At 42.2% G+C, this 21,983-nt stretch overlaps 1 protein-coding gene across 9 annotated transcripts in view; it reads left to right on the top strand.

The window, feature by feature from the left end:
• Nucleotides 1-9,256: 9,256 nt before the first annotated feature.
• Nucleotides 9,257-21,983, top strand: part of SCML4 (Scm polycomb group protein like 4) — a 107,660-nt gene continuing 94,933 nt past the window's right edge. For 2 of the 9 annotated variants that reach the window (XM_006075356.4, XR_003111997.3), the window contains exons 1-2: nucleotides 9,268-9,534; nucleotides 9,621-9,692. In XM_006075356.4, coding sequence (XP_006075418.3) covers nucleotides 9,635-9,692 — 58 coding nt within the window. In that variant the 5' untranslated portion in view covers nucleotides 9,268-9,534; nucleotides 9,621-9,634. Of the gene's footprint in view, nucleotides 9,535-9,620; nucleotides 9,693-21,983 lie in introns of those variants that run through there. The other 7 variants (XM_025294678.3, XM_025294673.3, XM_025294675.3 and 4 more) reach the window with 7 other exon arrangements.

The following is a 21,983-nucleotide window of genomic DNA, read 5'->3' as shown; positions in this document are numbered from 1 at the left end:
CATTGGTTCAGGGATGGGGCATGGACCACTTCCAGCCAACGAGATGAGAGGATTCTCTAGGAAAGAAACTTCTTAGCCCTTCTGTGGGAGGTACCTTGAGAAGCTCTCTCTTGTGTTGAATGTAAATGGGGAAATATGTAGCCTGGAAACAAGTGGAAGCCATATTGGGATGCTGAAAGCCAGGCATGGGATGATTCACACCAGCTCTTTGGTTGTATTGGGCTTCCCTTGTGGCTCAGCTGGTAAAGAATCTGCCCACAATGCGGGAGACCTGGGTTTGATCCCTGGGTTGGGAAGATCCCTGGAGAAGGGAAAGGCTACTCACTCCAGTATTCTGGCCTAGAGAATTCCATACAGCTCCTTGGGGTTGCAAAGAGTCGGACACGACTGAGCAACTTTCACTTTCACTTTTGGTTATATCACTGAGTTGGGTCAGCGTCACTGAAAACTCACTGGACTCCCTGCCAATGAATGGTCTTTATTTTAAAGCCAATCTGAGGTGTTTTTTTTTTTTTTTCCTGTTAATGTAACTTTACTTCTCTCTTCCTTCTTATTTGCCCCAGATTCAGTTTTCTGGGTTCAGCTTCTAACACAAGTGGGCTTGTCAAAGAAATGGCTCATGGTAAAGCTGATTATCCTTATAGAGAACTCATCAACTATTTGCTTCTTATTCACCAACCAGCTGTTTTTAAATCTAAAGACAGTGAAAAAGTTTAGGCTGCATCATCTCATTCAAGTTCTGTTTCAAGGACAATGTTTGTATTCTTGCCCTTCAGTGACTAAAGGTCCCATCTTGGAGATCTTCCCTCAGGTAAAGGGAGATGAAGCTTCAGATGATCAATGACTTTATTCCAGAAACTGAAACTTCAGGCAACCCACAACAGGCTATTCTCTAAGCGACATTTTTAAAATGTCTTAGCTGGGCCCCCTGCTATGTCCTTCCTACTTTACACACACACACACCCCTTTCTGTAGAAATTGGGTCTAGAAGCAGTAACTGTTATCAGCTAAATTGCGTATATTCCTGTTTTTTTTTTTTTTTAAATAGAAGTATAGTTGATTTACAATGTTATGTTAGTTTCAGGTGTACAGCACGGTGATTCAGTTATATGTGTGTGTGTGTGTGTGTATACATATGTATATAAATTCTTTTTCAGATTCTTTTTCTTTATAGTTTATTATAAAATATTGAGTATAGTTCCCTGTGTTATACAATAGGTCCCTGTGGTTTCAGTTCAGTTCAGCTCAGTTCAGTCGCTCAGTCGTGTCCAACTCTTTGCGACCCCATGAACTGCAGCATGCCAGGCCTCCCTGTCCATCATCTATTCCCGGAGTCCACCCAAACCCATGTCCATCGAGTTGGTGATGCCATCCAACCATCTCATCCTCTGTTGTCCCCTTCTCCTCCTGTCCTCAATCTTTCCCAGCATCAGGTCTTTTCAAATGAGTCAGCTCTTCCCATCAGGTGGCCAAAGTATTGGAGTTTCAGCTTCAACATCAGTCCTTCCAATGAACACCCAGGGCTGATCTCCTTTAGGATGGACTGGTTGGATCTCCTTGCAGTCCAAGGGACTCTCAAGAGTCTTCTCCAACACCACAGTTCAAAAGCATCAATTCTTTGGTGCTCAGCTTTCTTTATAGTCCAACTCTCACATCCATACATGACCACTGGAAAAACCAGAGGCTTGACTAGACGGATTGTTGATAAAGTAACATCTCTGCTTTTTAATATGCTGTCTAGGTTGGTCATAACTTTCCTTCCAAGGAGCAAGTGCTTTTAATTTCATGGCTGCAAGCACCATCTGCAGTGATTTTGGAGCCCCCCAAAATAAAATCTGCTACTGTTTCTACTGTTTCCCCATCTATTTCCCATGAAGTGATGGGACTGGATGCCATGATCTTAGTTTTCTGTATGTTGAGCTTTAAGCCAACTTTTTCACTGTCCTCTTTCACTTTCATCAAGAGGCTCTTTAGTTCCTCTTCACTTACTGCCATAAGGGTGGTGTCATCTGCATATCTGAGGTTATTGATATTTCTCCTGGCAATCTTGATTCCAGCTTGTGCTTCCTCCAGCCCAGCGTTTCTCATGATGTACTCTGCATATAAGTTAAATAAACAGGGTGACAATATACAGCCTTGACGAACTCCTTTTCCTATTTGGAACCAGTCTGATGTTCCATGTCCAGTTCTAACTGTTGCTTCTTGTCCTGCATATAGGTTTCTCAAGCGGCAGGTCAGGTGGTCTGGTATCCCCATCTCTTGAAGAATTTTCCACAGTTTATTGTGATCCACACAGTCAAAGGCTTTGGCATAGTCAATAAAGCAGAAATAGATGTTTTTCTGGAACTCTCTTGCTTTTTCGATGATCCAGTGGACGTTGGCAATTTGATCTGTGGTTCCTCTGCTTTTTCTAAAACCAGCTTGAACATCTGGAATTGCACGGTTCACGTATTGCTGAAGCCTGGCTTGGGTGATTTATCTATTTTATATATAATAATGTGTACGTGTTAATCTCAAACTCCTAATTTATCCTTCCTCCTGCCTTTTCCTCTTTGGTAACCATAAATTTGTTTTCTATGTCTGTGGGTCTATTTATGTTTTGTGAGTTCATTTGTATCTTTTTTTTTTAGATTCTACATATAAGTCATATCATAGGATATTTGTCTTTCCCTGTCTGGCGTACTTCACTTAGTATGATAATCTCTAGGTCCATCCATATTCCTGCAAATGGCATTATTTCTTTCTATTTGGCTGAGTAATATTCCATTGTGTGTGTGTATACACCACATCTTCTTTATCCATTCCTCTGTTGATGGACAGTTAGGTTGCTTGTGTGTCTTGGCTATTGTAAATATTGCTGCAATGAATATTGGAGTGTGTATGTCTTTTCCAATTAGGATTTTCCTTGGATATATGCCCAGAAGTGGGATTGCAGGATGAAATGGTATTAGTAACTCTATTTTTAGTTTTTTAAAGAACTTTCATATTGTTTTCATAGTGGTTGTACCAATTAACATTCCCACTAATAGTGTAGGAGGGTTCCTTTTTCTTCACACGCTCCCCAGCATTTATTTGTAGACTTTTTGATGATAGCCATTGTGACTGGAGGGAGGTGATACCTCATTGTAGTTTGGATTTGGATTAATCTAATTATTAGTGATGTTGAGCATCTTTTCATATGCCTGCTTGCCATCTGTATGTATTCTTTGGAGAAATGTCTAATTTCATTTTTTTTCCATTTTTTGATTGGGTTATTTATTTATTTATTGATATTGAGCTGTATGAGCTTTTTGTATATTTTGGAAATTAATCCCTTGTCAGATGCATCATTTGCAAACATTTTCTCCCATTCTGTAGGCTGTCTTTTCATTTTTTACATAGTTTCCTTTGCTATGCAAAAGATTTTAAGTTTAATTAGGTCATTTGTTTATTTTTATTTTTTACCTCCATTACTCTATTTAGGAGATGGATCCAAAAAGATATTGCTGTGATTTATATCAAAGAGTATTCTGCCTATGTTTTCCTCTAGGAGTTTTATAGTATCCAGTCTTATGTTCAGGTCTTTAAACCATTTTGAATTTTTTTTGTATACTATGTTAGAGAATGTTCTAATTTCCTTCTTTTACAAGTAGCGATTCAGTTTTCCCAGTACCACTTATTGAAGAGACTGTCTTTTCTCCATTGTATATTCTTGCTTCCCTTGTTATAGATTAATTGACTGTAGATGTGTGTGTTTATTTCTGAAATGTCTCTCCTGTTCCATTGGTCTACGTTTCTGTTTTCATGCCAGTACCATACTGTTTTGATTACTGTAGCTTTGAGTATAATCTGAAATCAGGGAGCCTGATTCTTCCAGCTCTGCTTTTCTTTCTCAAGATTGCTTTGGCTATTCAGGTTAAAAAAAAAAGAGAGAATATTGCATACACTCTTTACTTTATTTGAAGTCTCTTTTTCTGTCTTTTTGGAGTATATATACAGATTTCACTGAGGCTCACTTTCTCCATTTCTAGGAGTTTCTCAGCCCTCCAACATAGGTTTCTCATATTTAACTTGGGGAAAATATTTTAGGAGGTAAAACGAAAACTAGAAAATAGCCAAAAGTGTTGGAGAGTAGCTGTATGAATTCTGAATAAAAATTCATCAGTTTCAAACAAACATGGTTCAAAGCAGTAATGATGCCAAGGAGACAGCATTTTCAGAGCATAGAGGAGGCGGGAGATAGGAAATGGAAGTCATCCGTTCCATTTTAACAAATTAAGATTTTTTTTTTTTTCCTGATGGCAGATATCCAAAATCAATCCTTTTTGGAGTGGAGAAAAGGAAGGAATTGGGTGTAAAGGACTATACTAATATTGATTAAAATTAGGTCACTTTTTTAACCCCTAATTTCTTTTATTCATTAAGCTTAAAGTATTTGTTGATTTCCTACTACAGACCAGATACATGTTGGGGATTTAGTGGAGAGCAAGCCTACTTCCCTGGCAGCTTACAATCTACAAACTAGTGACCAAAGAAAAAGCCCTGGCTGTTGTCCCCCACAGCTCTGCTGGCTGTCAGCACACACCGTCACTGCACCAACTCTGTTACCAGACACTGCCCTTGGGATGAGGGTCGCCAGACTTGCTACCACCAAAACTGCCAGGTCCTGAGACAAATATTTCCACTAAGTCAATCCCTGAATATCAGCCAAGGCCACAGGCCCAGAGCCACAAAGTTAGAGGCCCCATCTGAAAGGAACTATGTTTTAGGCCCAGGAGAATTGGAATGAGTCACTTTCTCCTTGAATGGGAGTGATTTTAACTTCATTTGATCACCATTCCCCCTCCTCAACTCTTTTATCTTTAAAATTTGGCTTTACTAAAACAAGGCTACATATTATCAGGTCTAAAAAGACCCCATAGACTGTGGAAGCTCTTAGGTATGAAAGGATAGGAAGTCTGTCCCTGATTTTGTGTTAGTTGTGCTGAGCACAATGCATGGGCTCAAAGATATGAGGTGATGATGAAGCCGAGTGGGGACAGGAGGATAACCTGAATGAGTTGAGGAGCAATCTTCAAGCTTAAAGCACTGGCTGAGGCTATGGCTGAAGGTAGCCTACAACCACCAGGCAAAGGATTAATTATTATTTCATTGATGAAAAAGGGTTGAGATTTAAGATTTATGACAATTATAAGCAAATATGCTTGCAGATGTGATAAGAAAAAATTATCACTAATCAACTAATTCACATTAACTTTTTATTACCACAAAAGTAAATCTTCCTTTATAGAAAATATAAAAAAGAAAGATTAAGAAGATAGACATTACTCATAATCCTATCACCAAGTGATCATCACTATTACCGTAGTGATATATTCAGTATTTGCAAATCGCTGTTTTTAAAAATAAGATTCTATTCTGCATATTCTTTTGTAACTTGTGTTTTTTCATGTCATGGCCTTCAGTGGCATCCTTTTTGGTGATTATGTTGTATATTCTATAATGTGGACATGTGACTGTTGTTCAGTTACTAAGTCATGTCCAGCATTTTGTGACCCCCATGGACTATAGCATGCAGGGTCCTCTGTCCTTCACTATCTCCCAGAGTTGGCTCAGATTCATGTCCATTGAGTAGGTGATGCTATCCAACCATCTTATCCTCTGTTGCCCCTTCTCCTTTTGCTGTCAATCTTTCCCAGCATCAGGGTCTTTTCCAGTGAGTCAGCTCTTCACAACAGGTGGCCAGAGTGTTGAAGCTTCAGCTTCAGCATCAGTCCTTCCAATGGATATTCAGGGTTGATTTCCTTTTGGATGGACTGGTTGGATCTCCTTGCTGTTCAAGGGACTCTCAAGAGTCTTCGCCTGCACCACAGTTCAAAAGCATCAGTTCTACAGCACTCAGCCTTCTTTATGATCTAACTCTTACATCTGTACATGACTACTGGAAAAAACATAGCTTTGACTATAAGGACATTTGTCAACAAATGATGTCTCTGTTTTTTAATACTCTGTCTAGATTTGTTATAGTTTTCCTTTTCAGGAGCAAGCATCTTCGTGATACATTAACTTCATCTCTTTTTATTGGTCATTGAGGTTGTTTCCTGTTTAACCACACTACAAAGAGCAGTTTTGCTTTTCATTTCCAAAGATTCCTGCTTGTATAGTTTAAACAAAGATCTGACCCTGTGGAAGGCAGAGCTTTGAATTGAAGAAATGGCAGTTTGGGGAAACCAAGAAATCTGGGTCTACAAATTGTTTCTCTTGTCTGATTAATCAAGTTAACCATTTGCCTCAACTCCCCCTCTGGCAAAATGTGATCATGAGCTTCATGCTTTCCATAATGCTGAATTTCTTAAATTCTCAGGGACATTTAGGGAAAAGTATGCTTTGAATAATGTAGAAGCAGTGTCATGGGGCCTCTTGAGCATGGAAAACGGGACTCCTTTTGTTACTTTAGGGATGGAATCTTGGCCTTTAAAACTTCCCTGTTCTTTCTCCATGCTCTCTCCCCCACTGTCACCATCCCAAATTGACAGTTCAAAGCACTAGTTTATCAGATCTTATTCTCATGAAAGAGAGGGTGCTTTTTCCCCCTTAGTAGTCATGGCCATAGCCACAACCGCAACTGAATTCACGTCCAAACCAAAGTATTAGTCTGTTCCAGACCAGCAGGTAAAGCAATTCATCAGGCTGTAGAATGTTAGGACCATAAGAGACCAGAAAGGTGTTCTAGTCTCCTACTCCCATCCCTATGTTATAGAGAGTGATTCACCCAATGTTATTTGGTTAATGGCAGAGCTGAAACAGGAGCAGTGCCAGGAGGCTGTGTGACCAGATGACTAAGTATCATGTCTTTGGGACAAACAGCCTGGGTCAGTCTTGTATCTAACGCTTCTGAGCTATGTACTTGAGGAACTTATTTAAAATCCTCAAGTCTCAGTTTCCTTATCTGTAAAATGGGGGTGATACTCATAATACGTACTTTGTAGGGTTGCTGTAAATGAGATAACATATGAAAAGGACTGGTACATAATATTTCCCCAGAAAATGTTTGTTATCATTATTATAACAAGGGTTGTGTTTTCTATAGCACTGATGCCCTTGTCCAGGACACAGTCTTAGCTCTTTACCTGATTCTTGTGTTGGAACCACAGCTCTCCACCAGCAGCTGACAGAGGAGGATTACTCTTCAGATAGAGGCTACTCTAAGTAGGTTTGTGTTTGGGAGGCCCTAAAATTAGCCTGCTCCTTCTGGACACTTCTTGCTTACCATAAATTCAGTAGCATTTGTATGGAAACAGTGGAGCATGCTGCCTGTGGTCTGAGACAGAAATGTAACCACAGCACCAAAGAAAATTGACAACATGGCACAGCTAAGCATCCTGATCATAGCCCAGGGATGTAGCCCAAGACCTGGAGATACATTAGCTTGGAAAGGCCCCTTTTCTTCCCACAGACTCCTGAGCTTGTCTGCAACCATCCTACCAAATTTCTTTTCTCTTATGTGTTTGACTTAAATTTTTCTTGGAATTAAAAACATGAACTGTAATTACTTAAGACCTATAGTCATGGTTGCGTAAAGAAAGAAATCCCAGTAAAATTACCAATTTTAAAAAATCTAGCTGCCATCTATCTAGTTTTTTAAAGCAAGTTTAGTTAATTTCTATTTTAAGCCTCATTATGCGATTTACCTGTGCTACCAATGCCTGTATCCCAGATACCCTTGACTTAAGGACAGGTTTTGTGGGCCCCAAGGACCAGAATCACCAACCCTCACAGAGCTGGGTAGGACAACTGAAAATTCCTTTATTTCAGGCAGATCCTGCCAAGCCTTTTTCTTCTTTTACCGGATTTGGGAAATAGTCTCGATTATTTAGGAAAATTTTATTTGACTTCTCTGAAGAACCATTTTAAAGTGAAGACTGGTCATCTCAGGCCAACATACTTTGCTGAGTGTAGTGTAGGATTATGTTCAAGGACATGGGCATAAAATACTACCACTGCTGGCCAAACGGAAATCATCCGTTGGGTCCTGTTTTCTTTCCTCCTCCTCTTCCTCTCCCCCTTTAATGAAATAAACTTGTATTAAATGAGCAAAATGAAAAACTACCAAACTTGCCTTTTCCCACACAAAGCAAAACAACAAAATTACATGATTAAGTAAATTAAAGTGGTGAATTTACTTCTTGCTCAATAAGTACAATGCTTTGATTTCAGAAAAATTTAACTTTTTTCTATGTTTATAATCTGAGGAGGGAGATTTCTTATTTCTTTCTTATGGGACTCTGTATATATATTCAGAAAAACCTCAAGTTGTAATTTCATTTTTTCACTCTCAGTAACTGTCCAAGTTGTGGCCTAAACCTTAATTAGCCCTGGTTGATGTTTGGTCCTGGCTAAATTTGCTTGTTGCTCATCCCCAGGAGTAAGCCTGTGGGTGGTCACATATTAAATGGATGTTTCATTTTGTAGGAAATACTTGGGAATAAAACGTCAGGATGGGGTGAAAGAGGTGGGCAATGGGGAGCCTTGCTCCACTTAACAAAGAAAAGAAGAAAAAGTCCCTTTACCAGTATAAATTGATTTGCCACAGAGAATACAATAGGGCATGGAGGGTGAATAGCAGCCCTTCTCCCATGTGAGGACCATTCCACACCATGAGGCCCCTATTATATTTATGAGTATAAACCATGTTTACACTTCTGCATTTACACATAGGTCCAGGGCCCGGGTCAGTGCCCTGTTTAAAAGAACTAACCATATGCGTTGTATGCAGCTGTATACATATGACCATGGTATGCTCACCTGTGTAGGCACACTCTTCTGGCAAATGCAGTCTCCTAAACAATGATGTCATTAGAATAATTCTTTTTGTTTTATTTGTCCAAGGTCAAACATTCACTCTTTCAGATCACCGGTATCTTATAAGCCCGGTGCTGGCTCACACTGCTGCAGGACTGGGACAAAGAGATGATGTTACAGTCTGGTTTCCATGGCAACAGAGGAGGGGTAATGAAAACCGAAATGTTGGAAACACCCATTCTGACAATTGTAACATAATTCAGGTTATTACAAGGATGTAACTACTAAAGAAGCAGAAGTGTCATTACCTTGCAGCTCGTGTCGGCAAAAAAGCTACACTGCACATTTCTCTAGTTGGGCTGCTAAGAGGAAGGAAACACACACACAGACACACACACACACACACACACTCGCGCGCCTCGTTTTCTGCATGTAAAATGTGTGTGTTCTTTAAAAGCCAGTGGTTGGCTGGTTTTCCGGACATGATGTGGTTGAAGCTGTCATCGTAATGGAAATTCATTGCTGTAGCTATGGTAAATCGAGTTTTCTGCCTGTGCTGAATGCATTAGTCTAATGAGATGTTTGCAGCCGGAGAGCAGGGCTGCTGGAGACTAACTATGAGCTACTAACACACGGGTGGAAGATTAGCTTTTGCAACACTCGGTTTGCATGTACTGAAAGTCATCTGTCTTCTGAGTCAACATTCCCGGCCTGGTAAAGAACCTGATCAGGGCTCTGGTGCACGAACTGTAGGTAAGGGAGATGCACAATCGGTGGGTGTGCCGCTGCCATGGGATCCTTCTCTTTTCACTATCAGCGTGACAGGTTACCTGTTTCAGATCTCCTGGGTTGCATGTCTACCTTTACAACAACGCACAAGCATCCTGCACTAAAACTGCTGAGGCTGGCAGGTAAACTTTAGTTCCTCCTACTCAGAATACAGTGATGTCTTGGCCAGATCTCAGAGGGGGAGATGTGGTATAGAATTATATAGTTTATCCATTTGGTGTGCACACACTACTTTCACTCTGCATTTGAATATGTAGAGAGTTACTGTTTTTCCCAAATGTGAACTCAAATAATTGGTTCGCTTATTTTTGGGCATGGTGATTTCACTTTTTTTGTTTTTTAATTATAAAAAATTACAGTTCATCTTGGGATAAAATATATTAGCCTAAAATTTAATGTTTATAATCAATATGTTGTGAACATGCAAGAGTGGTTTTTAACATTGAATTTTGTGTTTCATATCTCAGATGGAATATTTCATATGTCTTTGTGTTGGTTTGCCTAATTTACCAGGATAGACGAGAATACTATTTATTGCTAGCTGCTGGTGTTGGTTAGTTTTGGAAAAAAAAAAAAAAAAAACCCAACAAAAAAACCCAGGTGATTGTGGAGTGTCAGGAACAGTTTACCCAAGTTCGAATACAGTCACCTCCTTCTCAGGTGGGGCTTTTTGTGACTTGAATCCAGCAGCATGAAGCTGCCTATCAGGGTTGCTTGCTGAACAGGACAGGACAGTGAATGAGGGTGAGGTGCCAGCTGCAAGGGAATCATTTCATTGATGGTTCAGGTGCAAAGTCAAAAGTTCTTTCCACTACCTGTAGCAGTTTAGGAGAAGAGGCTCTGGATTCTACAATGATACTCATGAGGGTCAAGACAATCAGTAGCTTCCTGAGAAAGTGGCTTTTGGGTTAGTTTCAGAAATTGTGGTATTTGAGAAAGTAATCCAGTCACTTCAGAATCCAGATATTTGTTGTATACTTTGTTTTTCTTCTTTTTTGGAGGAACCATTTTTGAAAACTGAGAAACTTGGTTCTTTTTCATCCTCACGACTTTTTTTTTTTAATAGGCTATTTGGAGTGAAAGCATAAAATAACTTTGAAGGAATTTACAGTGTGGAAAAGTAAACTACCTAGGGTGCAATATTCCTGTGCAGCAATTTTGTGTGTGTGTTGTTTGGTAAAACTAGCCTGAAAAAATGAAGCGGGTATTTGAGCAACAGCGCTCGGTGATTACCTAGCAAAGCAGTAATGAATCGTCTAAACTCAAATAAAATGTGAATGTAGAACCTTTGGTTTTAGGGAAGTAGTTTGGTGACTTCACGGTCTTTATCTTTCAAACATATTTGTGACAGATATTTAAAAAAAAATATGAATGTACTTTCTTTATCTCTGTAAGTTGTGTATGTGGAGAGGCTATGTATCATTTTGGTAAATTTATGTCTGCTTGATTTGTTGAATTATAAGAAAAGTGAAAATTCCACAAATACCCAGTTCTTTTATGGTTAACACGTTTAAATTTCTTCCCTGTGCCACTTAAATTACTTTTATTTTGCTGCCAGCGCCCACCACCCAAAACAACAGCAATAATAAAAACCTAACAAGAAAATGAACAATAATAGAAAGAAAACAAGAATAAATTGCTTTCGGTCATTTATTTGCTTTTTGTGGTGTGTTTTTGAGGCAAGTGAAACCAGCAGAAGCAGTTTCACTTTCTATAGTTCTTGGTTTCTGGGGTTTGGGGTCGCAGGGGTTCTTCCAGCAGCAGGTAATATAAGCAGTCGAGCTGCTAGAACACAAGCCAGCCCCAGGTACTGTCTCTGCTCTAAAGCTTTTGTATTGAAAATTCAAAAAATAATGACTTTTTAAATGTGAAATAATGTTTCCTTATTATAAAAATTCAAGCGATGCCCCAAAGTACAAAGATAGGATTTCTGTTTTGTTTTGTTTTTTTTTTTAATTTTAAACTTTAATTGATGTGAAAAATCAAAAGCAGAAACCTCTTATATTGTGGCGGCTTTTATGTATTTTTAAATCTCAATTTTGGACCTTAAACACTTCAACAAGTTTAAGGAAACATTGCTGAAGTGCCCTTTAAACAAGGGATGTCCAGAGAGAAATCATCTTTACGCACACGTGGGGAGTTAGATTTTACAGGGTTTGGTAGGTTTGTTTACAGTCTGGCGCGGTGGGCGGACACATCACACATGTTCACTCGCTCCTGAGGACGGTTTAGAGCGAACGCGGGTCGGGCAGAGATGAGGCGGGGCTCAGAACTGGCACCCTGGGGCTCCGGACAGAGCTCCGCGGGTTGAGGTTCCTCCCGAGGCTTTACCCCTGGAAGCCGCAGCGTCACCCCAACGCCAGGTGGCCCGGCATGCTTAGCCCGATCCACCCGTCCTGGAGAGAGCAGGAGACCACACCATCTGGGAACTTAAGAGCCCAGACACCTCCAGTTTCATTCCCTGAGGCTTCTCCTCCACCGAGCCTCTGCTTTTATTTGGGGATGGTGTGGGAGAGAAAAGAAAAGAGATGAGGAAAGACTGTTTTCCATCAGATTATCGAAGGGCATACAATTCGGTTTAATATTTTGGAGATGAAGTTTGTAAAAGCAGTCCCTTTTGGTGTGAGCACATGTGCTTCTTCATTTCCGTGGGCAAATCTGACATTTCTAGGAGAGAACTTTGTGTGAGTGCCCCCTGCACGGCTTACTTCTTAATCCTGCAGTCTCTCAAAAGGCTTTTTAAAGATTTACACGTTTTTAATGCTTTTGTTGCTTTCAAAGGCAGACAGGTGAGGAGAGGCAAGGGGGATTAAAAACAGCCACTGGGAGAAAAATCAAATGATTTGGTCCCTATATAATATAACAGAAGCCACCACTGTGTCTAGTAAATTACTCTAAATTTTAATTAATGAGTCACAAAAGCCACACCATAAGCTTTAAAAATTACCCCTTTATCAATAAGGTGATAATTAACTTTCTCTGGAATTAGCAATTCTCTCAGCCCCGGGCAGTATGCAGCCTAGTAAATTCTCTGGAAACTTGCCAATTTTTAACAATTGGTCTTTTGGCAGACCTACTGGATTTTAATTCAAATGTCTATTGTGACATTTTCTAACGTGATTCAGAGACCATTAGGATCACCCAAATTGTGGTAAAATTTCTGAAGTTTGAAAGAGTGGCTCAGAGTGTTTGGATTGCCTTTGCATCTGTCGCTTTGTCTTTCTTCATTTTCCTTTTCTACCTTTCCCCCGCGGCCCGCCCCCCCACCCCCCCCCCCGAAAAAAACCTCTGCATTTGCAAGAACGCCACAAACTAGTCTCTGCTGTAAATCTCTGCTAGAATCTCTGCTGTAAATCTATGTGGTGAAGCCTGCGTTTGTTGCTACGTACAGACCAAGTTCGAGTGTTTGGCTATGAGCCCACGTGGTTCTAAGTGTTTTTCATTGTTGTTGCGTTCATCTCGGTTTCAGTTCTGGCAAGGGTTCGTTCCTCAATATGTCTGCAAACTCTCACCCGCGGTTTGTCCGATGCCGAGATTGACTGAGACTGATGAGAAGAGGGGCAGGCCATTTTCGACGTGCTCAGGGCTGTTTGAAATCGGGCTTATTCTGAGCTATGAGGATTAATGTCTGAGAGAGGAGCCCTGAGCAGCCTGCTCTACCGCGAACCCTCCCCTACCACACACTCCCGGGGCTGCTGGTCACTTGTGGATGGCATTCAGGGGCAGCCTGAGGAGGGACGCTGCTGTCCGGCCACAGAGGCTGGAAGGCAAGTTGTGATGGGTGTAGATTGCTCCTTCCAGGAGTCAGACCTCTCTCTTCACCCTCTGGGTTCTTTAAACATTAGCATCGGTGAGCTGTTACTTCTCTCAGTCAAGAGGGCTGGATAGGACAGGATGCTGGAGACAAAGCTTCCTACTGGATTAAGCTGGCAGTTCTGACGCAGTCAAGATCATTCTTCCCTTGGCGGGGTGGGGAATGGAGAGGAACAACCAGCAGAATTTGTGCATTCTGGAATAAATCAGCATTTTTCAATCTGAAGAGGCACTTTGCCATCACCGAGATAAAACACCTCTTGCTTCTTGCAGTGATTACTTCGGGGACTACTATTTTAGCCCAGAAAGGAATTTATTACCCAGTGGCAGTTCTCACTTTGCATTAAACTGAAAAGTCATTCCACTGAGTCTGTGTGACACCCTGAGTAACCGGAGTGTATTCTGAGATCCACAACGGGGCTTCCCTGGGATTGCTGTCGTTACTGTTTGACCAGCTGTGATTTATAGAGAATTGTAGAAATGCTTCCTTACCATCCCACCAGCTCAGACACATTCTCCCTGAATTTTTATTTGTGGGGAGGCAGGTGTGCATTTCTTTGTCATCAGCTGCATTTATTGATTACATAAGTGGAAGCTGGTCCCAGTGTTGCTGCTTCCCACACCCCCCGCCCCTTCATGTTAGTGCTTTTTAGGAAAGATTGCACCCTCCTTTGAGCCCTTTGGGGAAGGGGTTGGGCTGAGGGGTGGTGGCCTTCCTGTCTCCATAGGGCATTCAGCACAGAAGCAGAGGGGTGGAGTTGGCTGTTGTGAGAAAATTAACGTGCCAGGGAAAAATAGTGTCATTGCTATACTTTGAAAGGCGGTGATGTTGTCTGGTTAGCTCCGTGACTGTGACTCAACTTTTGGGAGCTGAATCTTTGGTAACAAAAGCCTTGCCCTTTTTGTCTCTCTGTGCCCCAATTCTTTCAAAGCAGAAACATATGGCTGAAATTCATTCTAATGAAATAGACAGCCTTTCATCAAGATGGGCACTAAACTTGGGAGCAAATGCTGATCGGGGCAAAGCAAAGAATTATACGGGTTGGGTCCTAGTCCATCCCAGGGAAAGTAGCACTGAACCAAGGTAAAAACCAGGGAGAGAGCCTGTTTCATCCCTCTTCCAACAAGGACTTGACCATTACCCTCTCTTCCTGTATCCCTTGGTGCAGTTCAGAAAGGATTCAGTAAGAGCCGACAGTAGCTCATGGCTGTCAGCTCACAGAGCTTATGGGTTGTTCGTTTTCTTTGGGAAGGAAAGATTTTCTATGTTCCCTTTCACATTTGTCCACAAGTCATCCTGAGACATGGTTGTTCTGATGAGAACACCAGGGTGGAACGCCAAGGAGTGTGTTTTTCTCTGGTGTCCCGAGCCAGGCCTTGAGCCCTCTTGCTGGACTGACGTTAACACTCAGCGGCCATGTGTCGGGGTCTGCCTTGAATGCAGCCTTTGAGCAGGCCTGGGGCTGGCGTCAGGATTTGAATCCTGTTTTGACAGAGTTTTGGTAAAAGAAAAAAGGAAGAATTGAGAAAAACCCATGGTACAAAACAACTTTAGGGCATTCATGCTTTTTGTTTTGGAGCTGGTAGCTGGAGCTTGTGTTACTTAATTCCTCTGGGTCTAACCATTTCTAAACTATTACAAGCCAGGAGGCATCATTCTCATTCTTTGTGGCCTTCCAGAAAAGAGGCTGACCTCTTTTCTTCACAGCCTTTAGGATTTAGTGCCCTCACTCTTGGGAAATTATGGTGATGTCAAGGTTTAATCAAACCATTAGCTTTTAAGATATGCTCTTTATTCTAAAGTGAATAACTCCTAAATTCACTTTATCCTAAAGTGAATAACTTTATCCGAAAGTGAATAATAAAATGTTGGGTGAGGCATTGGGTTTCTTGATCAGGAAAGAACTCCACTGTCGGAATGCAGCTCTATCATTTTTCAGTCCGGAGAAACCTGGGGTCACTAGTGTGATTCATGCTGTTGCCATTGTTGCCTGTGCTGGGGGGCTTTGCTGCGAGATTTGGGGGTCAACAGCCATCTGTGCATTCCCACTTCTATTGAGCATTCCCCCTTACAGATGCCAAAAGATACTCAAGCACATTTGATTTGACCACTTTATAATCTCATTTGCAAAGGTGCTTCAAGTGGAAAGCTGTAGAAAGCTTTAAATTTTGGTGCACATAATTATAAAGCATAGGAACAGTGGGGAAAAAAATCCATCTGGCTCTAATGCCTGAAATCATCACCTACAGTGTGAAAATATAGCCCTTGTATTGAGTGTTTGCAATGTAATTAATACTAAGTATTTAGCATAAATAATAAGAGCAGACTGTAAGGTGAGACTGTGTTGGTGCCTAATGTGGAAATAGTTAATTGGTCCCACAGTGAGAAGCTGTACAACTGTTTTGTGTTAATGAGACTAAGTGAATATAAACTCTCTCCAGGGAATTGAAGTTAGAAACTGAAGTTGGGGTGCAACGTGTGTGGTGATGTGTGGGGGCCAAAGGTACACGATGCTATAAATGGACTGGTCCTTTCTTTCTATTGCCCTTCTTTTAGTTATGAAGTCATTTGGCATGAACCCAGTAAAGAATAAAGTACCTAAAAATCTCTGATAGCAGAGTAAAGAAAAAATACATTCAGAAAAGTTTGTCTTTTACACACATTTCCCTGGAAGCAGCCCAAATCTGCTAGGATGAAGTGTGGAGAAATTGAGTTCCTACTAGTTGGCTTGAGACCAGAGTAGTGTAGGATAAACTGGAAGTACAGTCAAATCCACCTGCAATGTAGGAGACCCCAGTTGGATTCCTGGGTTGGGAAGGTCCACTGGAGAAGGAATAAGCTATCCACTCTACTTCTTGGGCTCCCCTGGTGGCTCAGACAGTAAAGAATCCACCTGCAATGCAGGAGACCTGGATTTGATCCCTGAGCTGGGAAGATCCCCTGGAGGAGGGCATTGCAACCCACTCCAGTATTCTTGCCTGGAGAATCCCCATGGACAGAGGAGCCTGGCGGGCTACAGTCTATGGGGTCACAAAGAGTCAGTCACAACTAAGCGACTAAGCACAGCACAGTACAGTCATCAAGAAAAAAAAAAAGATCTGTTTCTCTTGGGCCACTGCTTTTATGACTATACTTGACATTTCTAAGCCCAAGGAAAAAATATTTCCATGGGACCAAGACTTAGCTGGTCTTTGTAGATTTCCAACAGTGGACAGGGTGGTTTAGGTGGCTTCCTGGACAAAGTTAAGCAGTGACCAGCTGCCCTTTGGTTGAGATTTCATATATTCTGCTTGTGCACTTGCTAGATTTGGGACAGGATAAGAAGAATTTACACTGAGACTGTGGATCCACTTAAGTCTTGGACCATTTTCTAGCCAGCTCACCCCTCAGTGGAAGCTGGAAGGTTAAAATAATAGCCTAAATAATGATATTGAGGGAAAAACATCTGACATTTGAAGAGAAGAGTTAAAAATGAAAACATACTCTGAGAAGTGGTCTCGAAGTGATCACAAGATTCTTTGACTGAATGGGTTTTGAAGGTCTCCCTCCCAGGGCAAGCCTCAGTCTAGTTGTTGGGAAGGGTACTTGGGATAATGTACATAAAGTTCAAAGGAGACAGTATATGGAAAAGGGCATTATAAACTGTAAAGTGCTATACAAATGGTAATGTTCTTAGCCTCCTTAATCAATGGAAATTGATCAGAGGCCAGGAAAGAAATTCAGGCAAGGCTTTATTGGGGCCCCTCCTGCAGCAGGAGGGAGCAAGGACAAGTAACAGGTTCCCTTGCTCCCTTGCTTACTCCCTGAGGAGGGCTGAGCTGGTTGCTTATATGGGGTGAGCTGTAGGGGGTGTGTCCAGGGGTTGGGCAGAGTGGGGTTTGCCCACCCCTTTGGTGATGTTGTGTGCAGGGGCCATGCATAGTACCCTGCTTTTGCTTCCAGCAGCTTTCTTTTGCTTCCCACTTTTAAGAAGTGGCAGTCGGAGAAGGCGATTGCACCCCGCTCCAGTACTCTTGCCTGGAAAATCCCATGGACAGAGGAGCCTGGTGGGCTGCAGTCCATGGGGTCGCTAAGAGTCGGCCACAACTGAGCGACTTCACTTTCACTTTTCACTTTCATGCATTGGAGAAGGAAATGGCAACCCATTCCAGTGTTCTTGCCTGGAGAATCCCAGGGATGGGGGAGCCTGGTGGGCTGCCGTCTATGGGGTCACACAGAGTCGGACACGACTAAAGTGACTTAGCAGTTGGGTTTTTGGTTTTTTGTATCTCATTGTCCATAATTTGCCTCAACTGCACATGCACATAGCTATTTTTAGTCCCATATAATTTCTTTGTCTTTTGTTGCTCCAAGAGACATTTGTCCAGGTGCAAGCATGAAGCAAAGGGTACCAGGTCCCAGCCTGTCCCAGTAGTAAATGCCTGTTTCCATTTATTGAGCACCATATGCTCAGGGGTGTTGAGGAAAGCACGAAACATGCTTTATCTCATCTGTCTGATTTAATCCACATAGTAAGTCAGTATGGGAGGGGCTATTTTTACCTTCATTACACAGATAAGGAAACCAAGGCTTAACTTGTCGTGGGTCACATGGCCCCGTGGTCTTCTGAGCCTTGCCTTCAGTTTTGAAAAGCTGATGAAATGTCCGTGTCTCTTCACCACTGAGGGTGAAGAGAAAGAGTTCTTTCGTGCCTTAATGCCAGCTGCTCCTGCTCAGCCTGGCTGGGCTGCTCCTAGGTCCAGCAGGTTCCAAAAAGGAAATGATTCCCTGGTGTTTCCACTTGGCAAGCCATTTTTGATCCAGAGCAAACTTTTTCTTTTTCTTTTTTTTTTTTTAAAGCAATGGGCTCTCAGGCTTGTCAAACTCAACTCTCATTTTTATTACAAATACTTTTTCACACCCTGTTTACAATCCTGGGCTTCCCTTGTGGTCAGCTGGTAAAGAATCTGCCTGCAATGCAGGAGACCTGGGTTTGATCCCTGGGTTGGGAAGATCCCCTGGAGAAGGGAAAGGCTAGCCACTCCAGTATTCTGGCCTGCAGAATTCCATGGACAGTATAGTCCATGGGGTCGCAAAGAGTCGGACACGACTGAGTGACTTTCACTTACAGTCCTGAAATAAATTTCCCAGATAATATAACCCACCCACATCCATAATTTAAGAAAAGTCAGCATGATGTCACCCGTGAGGTATTACAAAGAGGAATGAAGGCAGCACGACTTGTGATGACTTCCAGCGCAGGTGCCCGGCTCTGGATGCTCCACAGTGACGAGATCAGGTGCGTGACCTGCCACCTCCAGTGCAGCTGGAACAGTGAGTGGGACTGGGCCCTTGGATAGCATGTGCTCATGCTGCTGCCAGTGACAGGATTTTCCAAAGTGGTAAACAACTCTTGGAGTTGAGAAGAGTCTTTCCTTGATTTATGTACTGATTGAATGCCTGGAAAATATCATAGCCAAATAGAAATACATTATGTTTACATGTACAGGAAGTTAGTTCTAGTTCAGAAAAATGAGGTCTTCCGTCATGTGACGGTCTGGTATGACGCTGCCACCTTATGTGGGACAGCTCCGCGCACTCAGCATCCCTGGTCGCCACCCTCCAGTAATGTTCACCCTGCCCCCAGCTGCGGACCAGGTGAAAGCATCTCCCACACATTTCTAAAATGCCCCTCCACAGGCGGTGTTATCACCACCACCAAGCACCTGGAGGATCAGAGCCTGCCAAGTTGATTAATTATGGCTTAGAAAGAAGATGGTGCTGTTTTGCCAACTCCCTACATGATTACTAAGCAGAGCCATCTCAGGTATCACGGTAGGAATCTGGGGGTAACTGACATTCTAAGAAGATGCTTGCTGGTGAATTTCCTCCAAAAACTGTAGCTTTTAAGCTAAGTGAGAAGGCTCTTTCTATTATGTCTCATTTTCCTTCAGAGTGTGAGTAGGTTTTATGGTAAATACAGTATTTTATAAATACCTTTGTAAAATCATCACTGTTTTCCTGGGTTTGCTTAAGCTCATTAATTCTTACTGATTAAAGTTTTTATTTTTACTAGGTATCCACACAATAACCCTGGAACATACCATTATTCCACTTTACAGACAAGACTCCCCCATGCAACCCCCCTACCCCCTGAGATTCAGTGAGGTTAAGTTCAAGGTCACCCAGTCAGTGGTATATATGGTCTCAAAGCTGACTGTGCCTGACTTCAAACTGATGCCTTTGCTCCAGTGTGACCTGGCTCCTGCCTTCGTTCTGGATACATGATACACTTTTATCCATGATGTGGAAACCTCATGTCTGAGTACTTTCTCCTTCTTCCATACACAAGAATGGGGTGAAGGAATAAAGATGGCACAGATTCTTTGACATTCCTCCCATGGAGCTGTAGGGGTTCATTCCCTCTCTTTGACTCTGGGCTGTCCTAAGTGACTTGCTTGGCTCATAGGATGTGACTTCCAGGACAGAAGTAAAGAGTCTCTGGGACTCTTGGAATGCTCACACTTGGAGTGCTGAGACACCACGCAAGAAGCGTGACTGCCCCAGGGCTGCCAGGCCACAAGAAGCTCTGGAGACCCTGGAGAATGAGACACCCAAAGGGAGAGAGAAAGAGATGGGAAACATGGAGCCACTAGACATGTGAGTGAAGATGCCATCCTGGAAGTGGATCTTCCTGTCCCAGCCTCCCCAGCTGACTCCTCAAGGATCAGAGACAGACTGCTCAGTTGAGTCCTTCCTAAGTCCCTGACCCACAAAATGATGAGATCTGCATAATAAGCCACAAGTAGTTTGGAGTAGTTTTAAGTGTAGCCACATTAAAGCACATAGTAGTGTCACTCTGTGTGTTGTACTGTGTGTTGGGTATTATTTTTGGTGCCCAAGAGAGAAGGATTTTCCACTTAAAAAGGAGGATAAGATGCACTATAAAATATAGTTGATTTCCATTTGGTAGGAATTGAAATGAGAGAAGTTTGGTCCATGTACAGTTACCATCAGAAGTATGTGTTTTCAGGGGAGCTATTATTTTAATGTGTGTATTTAATCTTACAGTTAGCTTATATGTTTATATTTTTAATAAAAATGTTTGATTTGAACATCAATATGACAGGGTTGCATTTTAAAATTCATTTATTTAAATAGGCTGTTTAAAGATTTAGTAGTTATTAGGTAAATATGGTACAGGAGGTATATTATTAGGGTTCTCTGGAGAAACAGAACCAAGAGGATAGATAGATAGATTAATTAGAGACAGATTTATTATAAGGAATTGGCAGGAAATTCCCTGGTGGTCCAATGGTTAGGACTCGGCTTTTTCACTGCTGTGGCCTGGGTTCAATGCCCAGTTGTGGAACTAAGATTCTGAAAGCCACGCAGCATGGCTCCCTGCCCCTTCCTCCCACTCCCACCTTGGCTCAAATGATTATGGAGGCTGATAAGTTCCATGATCTCTGGTCAACAAGCTATACACCCCAAAGAGCCAATAGTAGTTCCAGTCTAAAAGCTGGCCAACTTGAGACCTAAGAGGAGCTGATGTTTCAGTTCAAGTCTGAAGGCAGGAAAAAACCTGATGTCCCAGCTCAAAGGCCATCATGCAGGAAGAGTTCCCTCTTACTTAGCCTTTGTGTTGTATTCAGGCCTTCACTACCCCACATTAGAGGGAACAAATCTGCTTACTGAGTCTACAGACTCAGATGTTAATCTTATCCAAAATCATCCTCACAGATACACTCAGAATAATGTTTGACCAAATTATCTGGTTGTCCTACAGTCCAGTCAAGTTGACACACAAAATTCACCATCACCATAGGAGATGTTCAGCCATGACAGACATCGCAAAAGTTGTAGCTAAGGATCTAAAGTTGGCTAAGCACTGTACTGTGCCCTAGGCCGTCCCTATTGAGGGTCTGAAAGTTTGGAGCTAAAATTCTTGGTGATATTGCTTAGTTCACCTATAGAGGCTGTGAGACTCTGAATCCTCCCTGTAATGTGCCTTGGAGAAGTTATACTTTGGCTTTCAGAGGAAATTTTAGATCAGAGAATGTCCTTGTTGGTGACTCTTCTTCTGGGGAGATTTGAGCCTCCCTTCAGACTTCCAGCTGTCTTCCTGGGAATGGCCATTCCCTGAACCCCACAGCTGGTTACCCTGTTTTCTGTGGGCACCTCAGGCCACCCCTGCCAGCTCCTGCACAGAATTGTATGTCACAGCCAGCTTGGTCCTCTGGTAAGAGAGTGTCTACCCTGGGAGTCAGGGTCGCTGGACATCCTGTCTCAATATGTAATGTGAAGTCTGGCTCAGTGGTGACAAGGAGCTCAGATGTGATGTATACAGTGTGACATCATAGGTGCTATAATAAGGTCATGTCTCATGACCATGACGGGAGTTGGACATTTTCATATGCCCCTCTGGGCTGGGCTTGTTTGGATGATGCTGTGTGACACCATCCATTTCACTTACCTTCTGTCCTCTCTCTGTGAATTTGTGTCCAAACTGCCCTTGGAGGTGGGATGAAAAGTCCTTAGAACAACATTTTTATCTCTTTGACCTCTTTGACTTAGTTTTATAGCAGAACAGAAAATCAGAGGTGGGTACCTCAGTGGG

This window comes from Bubalus bubalis, chromosome 10 (assembly GCF_019923935.1).
Source record: "Bubalus bubalis isolate 160015118507 breed Murrah chromosome 10, NDDB_SH_1, whole genome shotgun sequence".
Lineage (NCBI taxonomy): Eukaryota > Metazoa > Chordata > Mammalia > Artiodactyla > Bovidae > Bubalus > Bubalus bubalis.
This window is presented reverse-complemented; position numbering and strand designations above follow the sequence as displayed.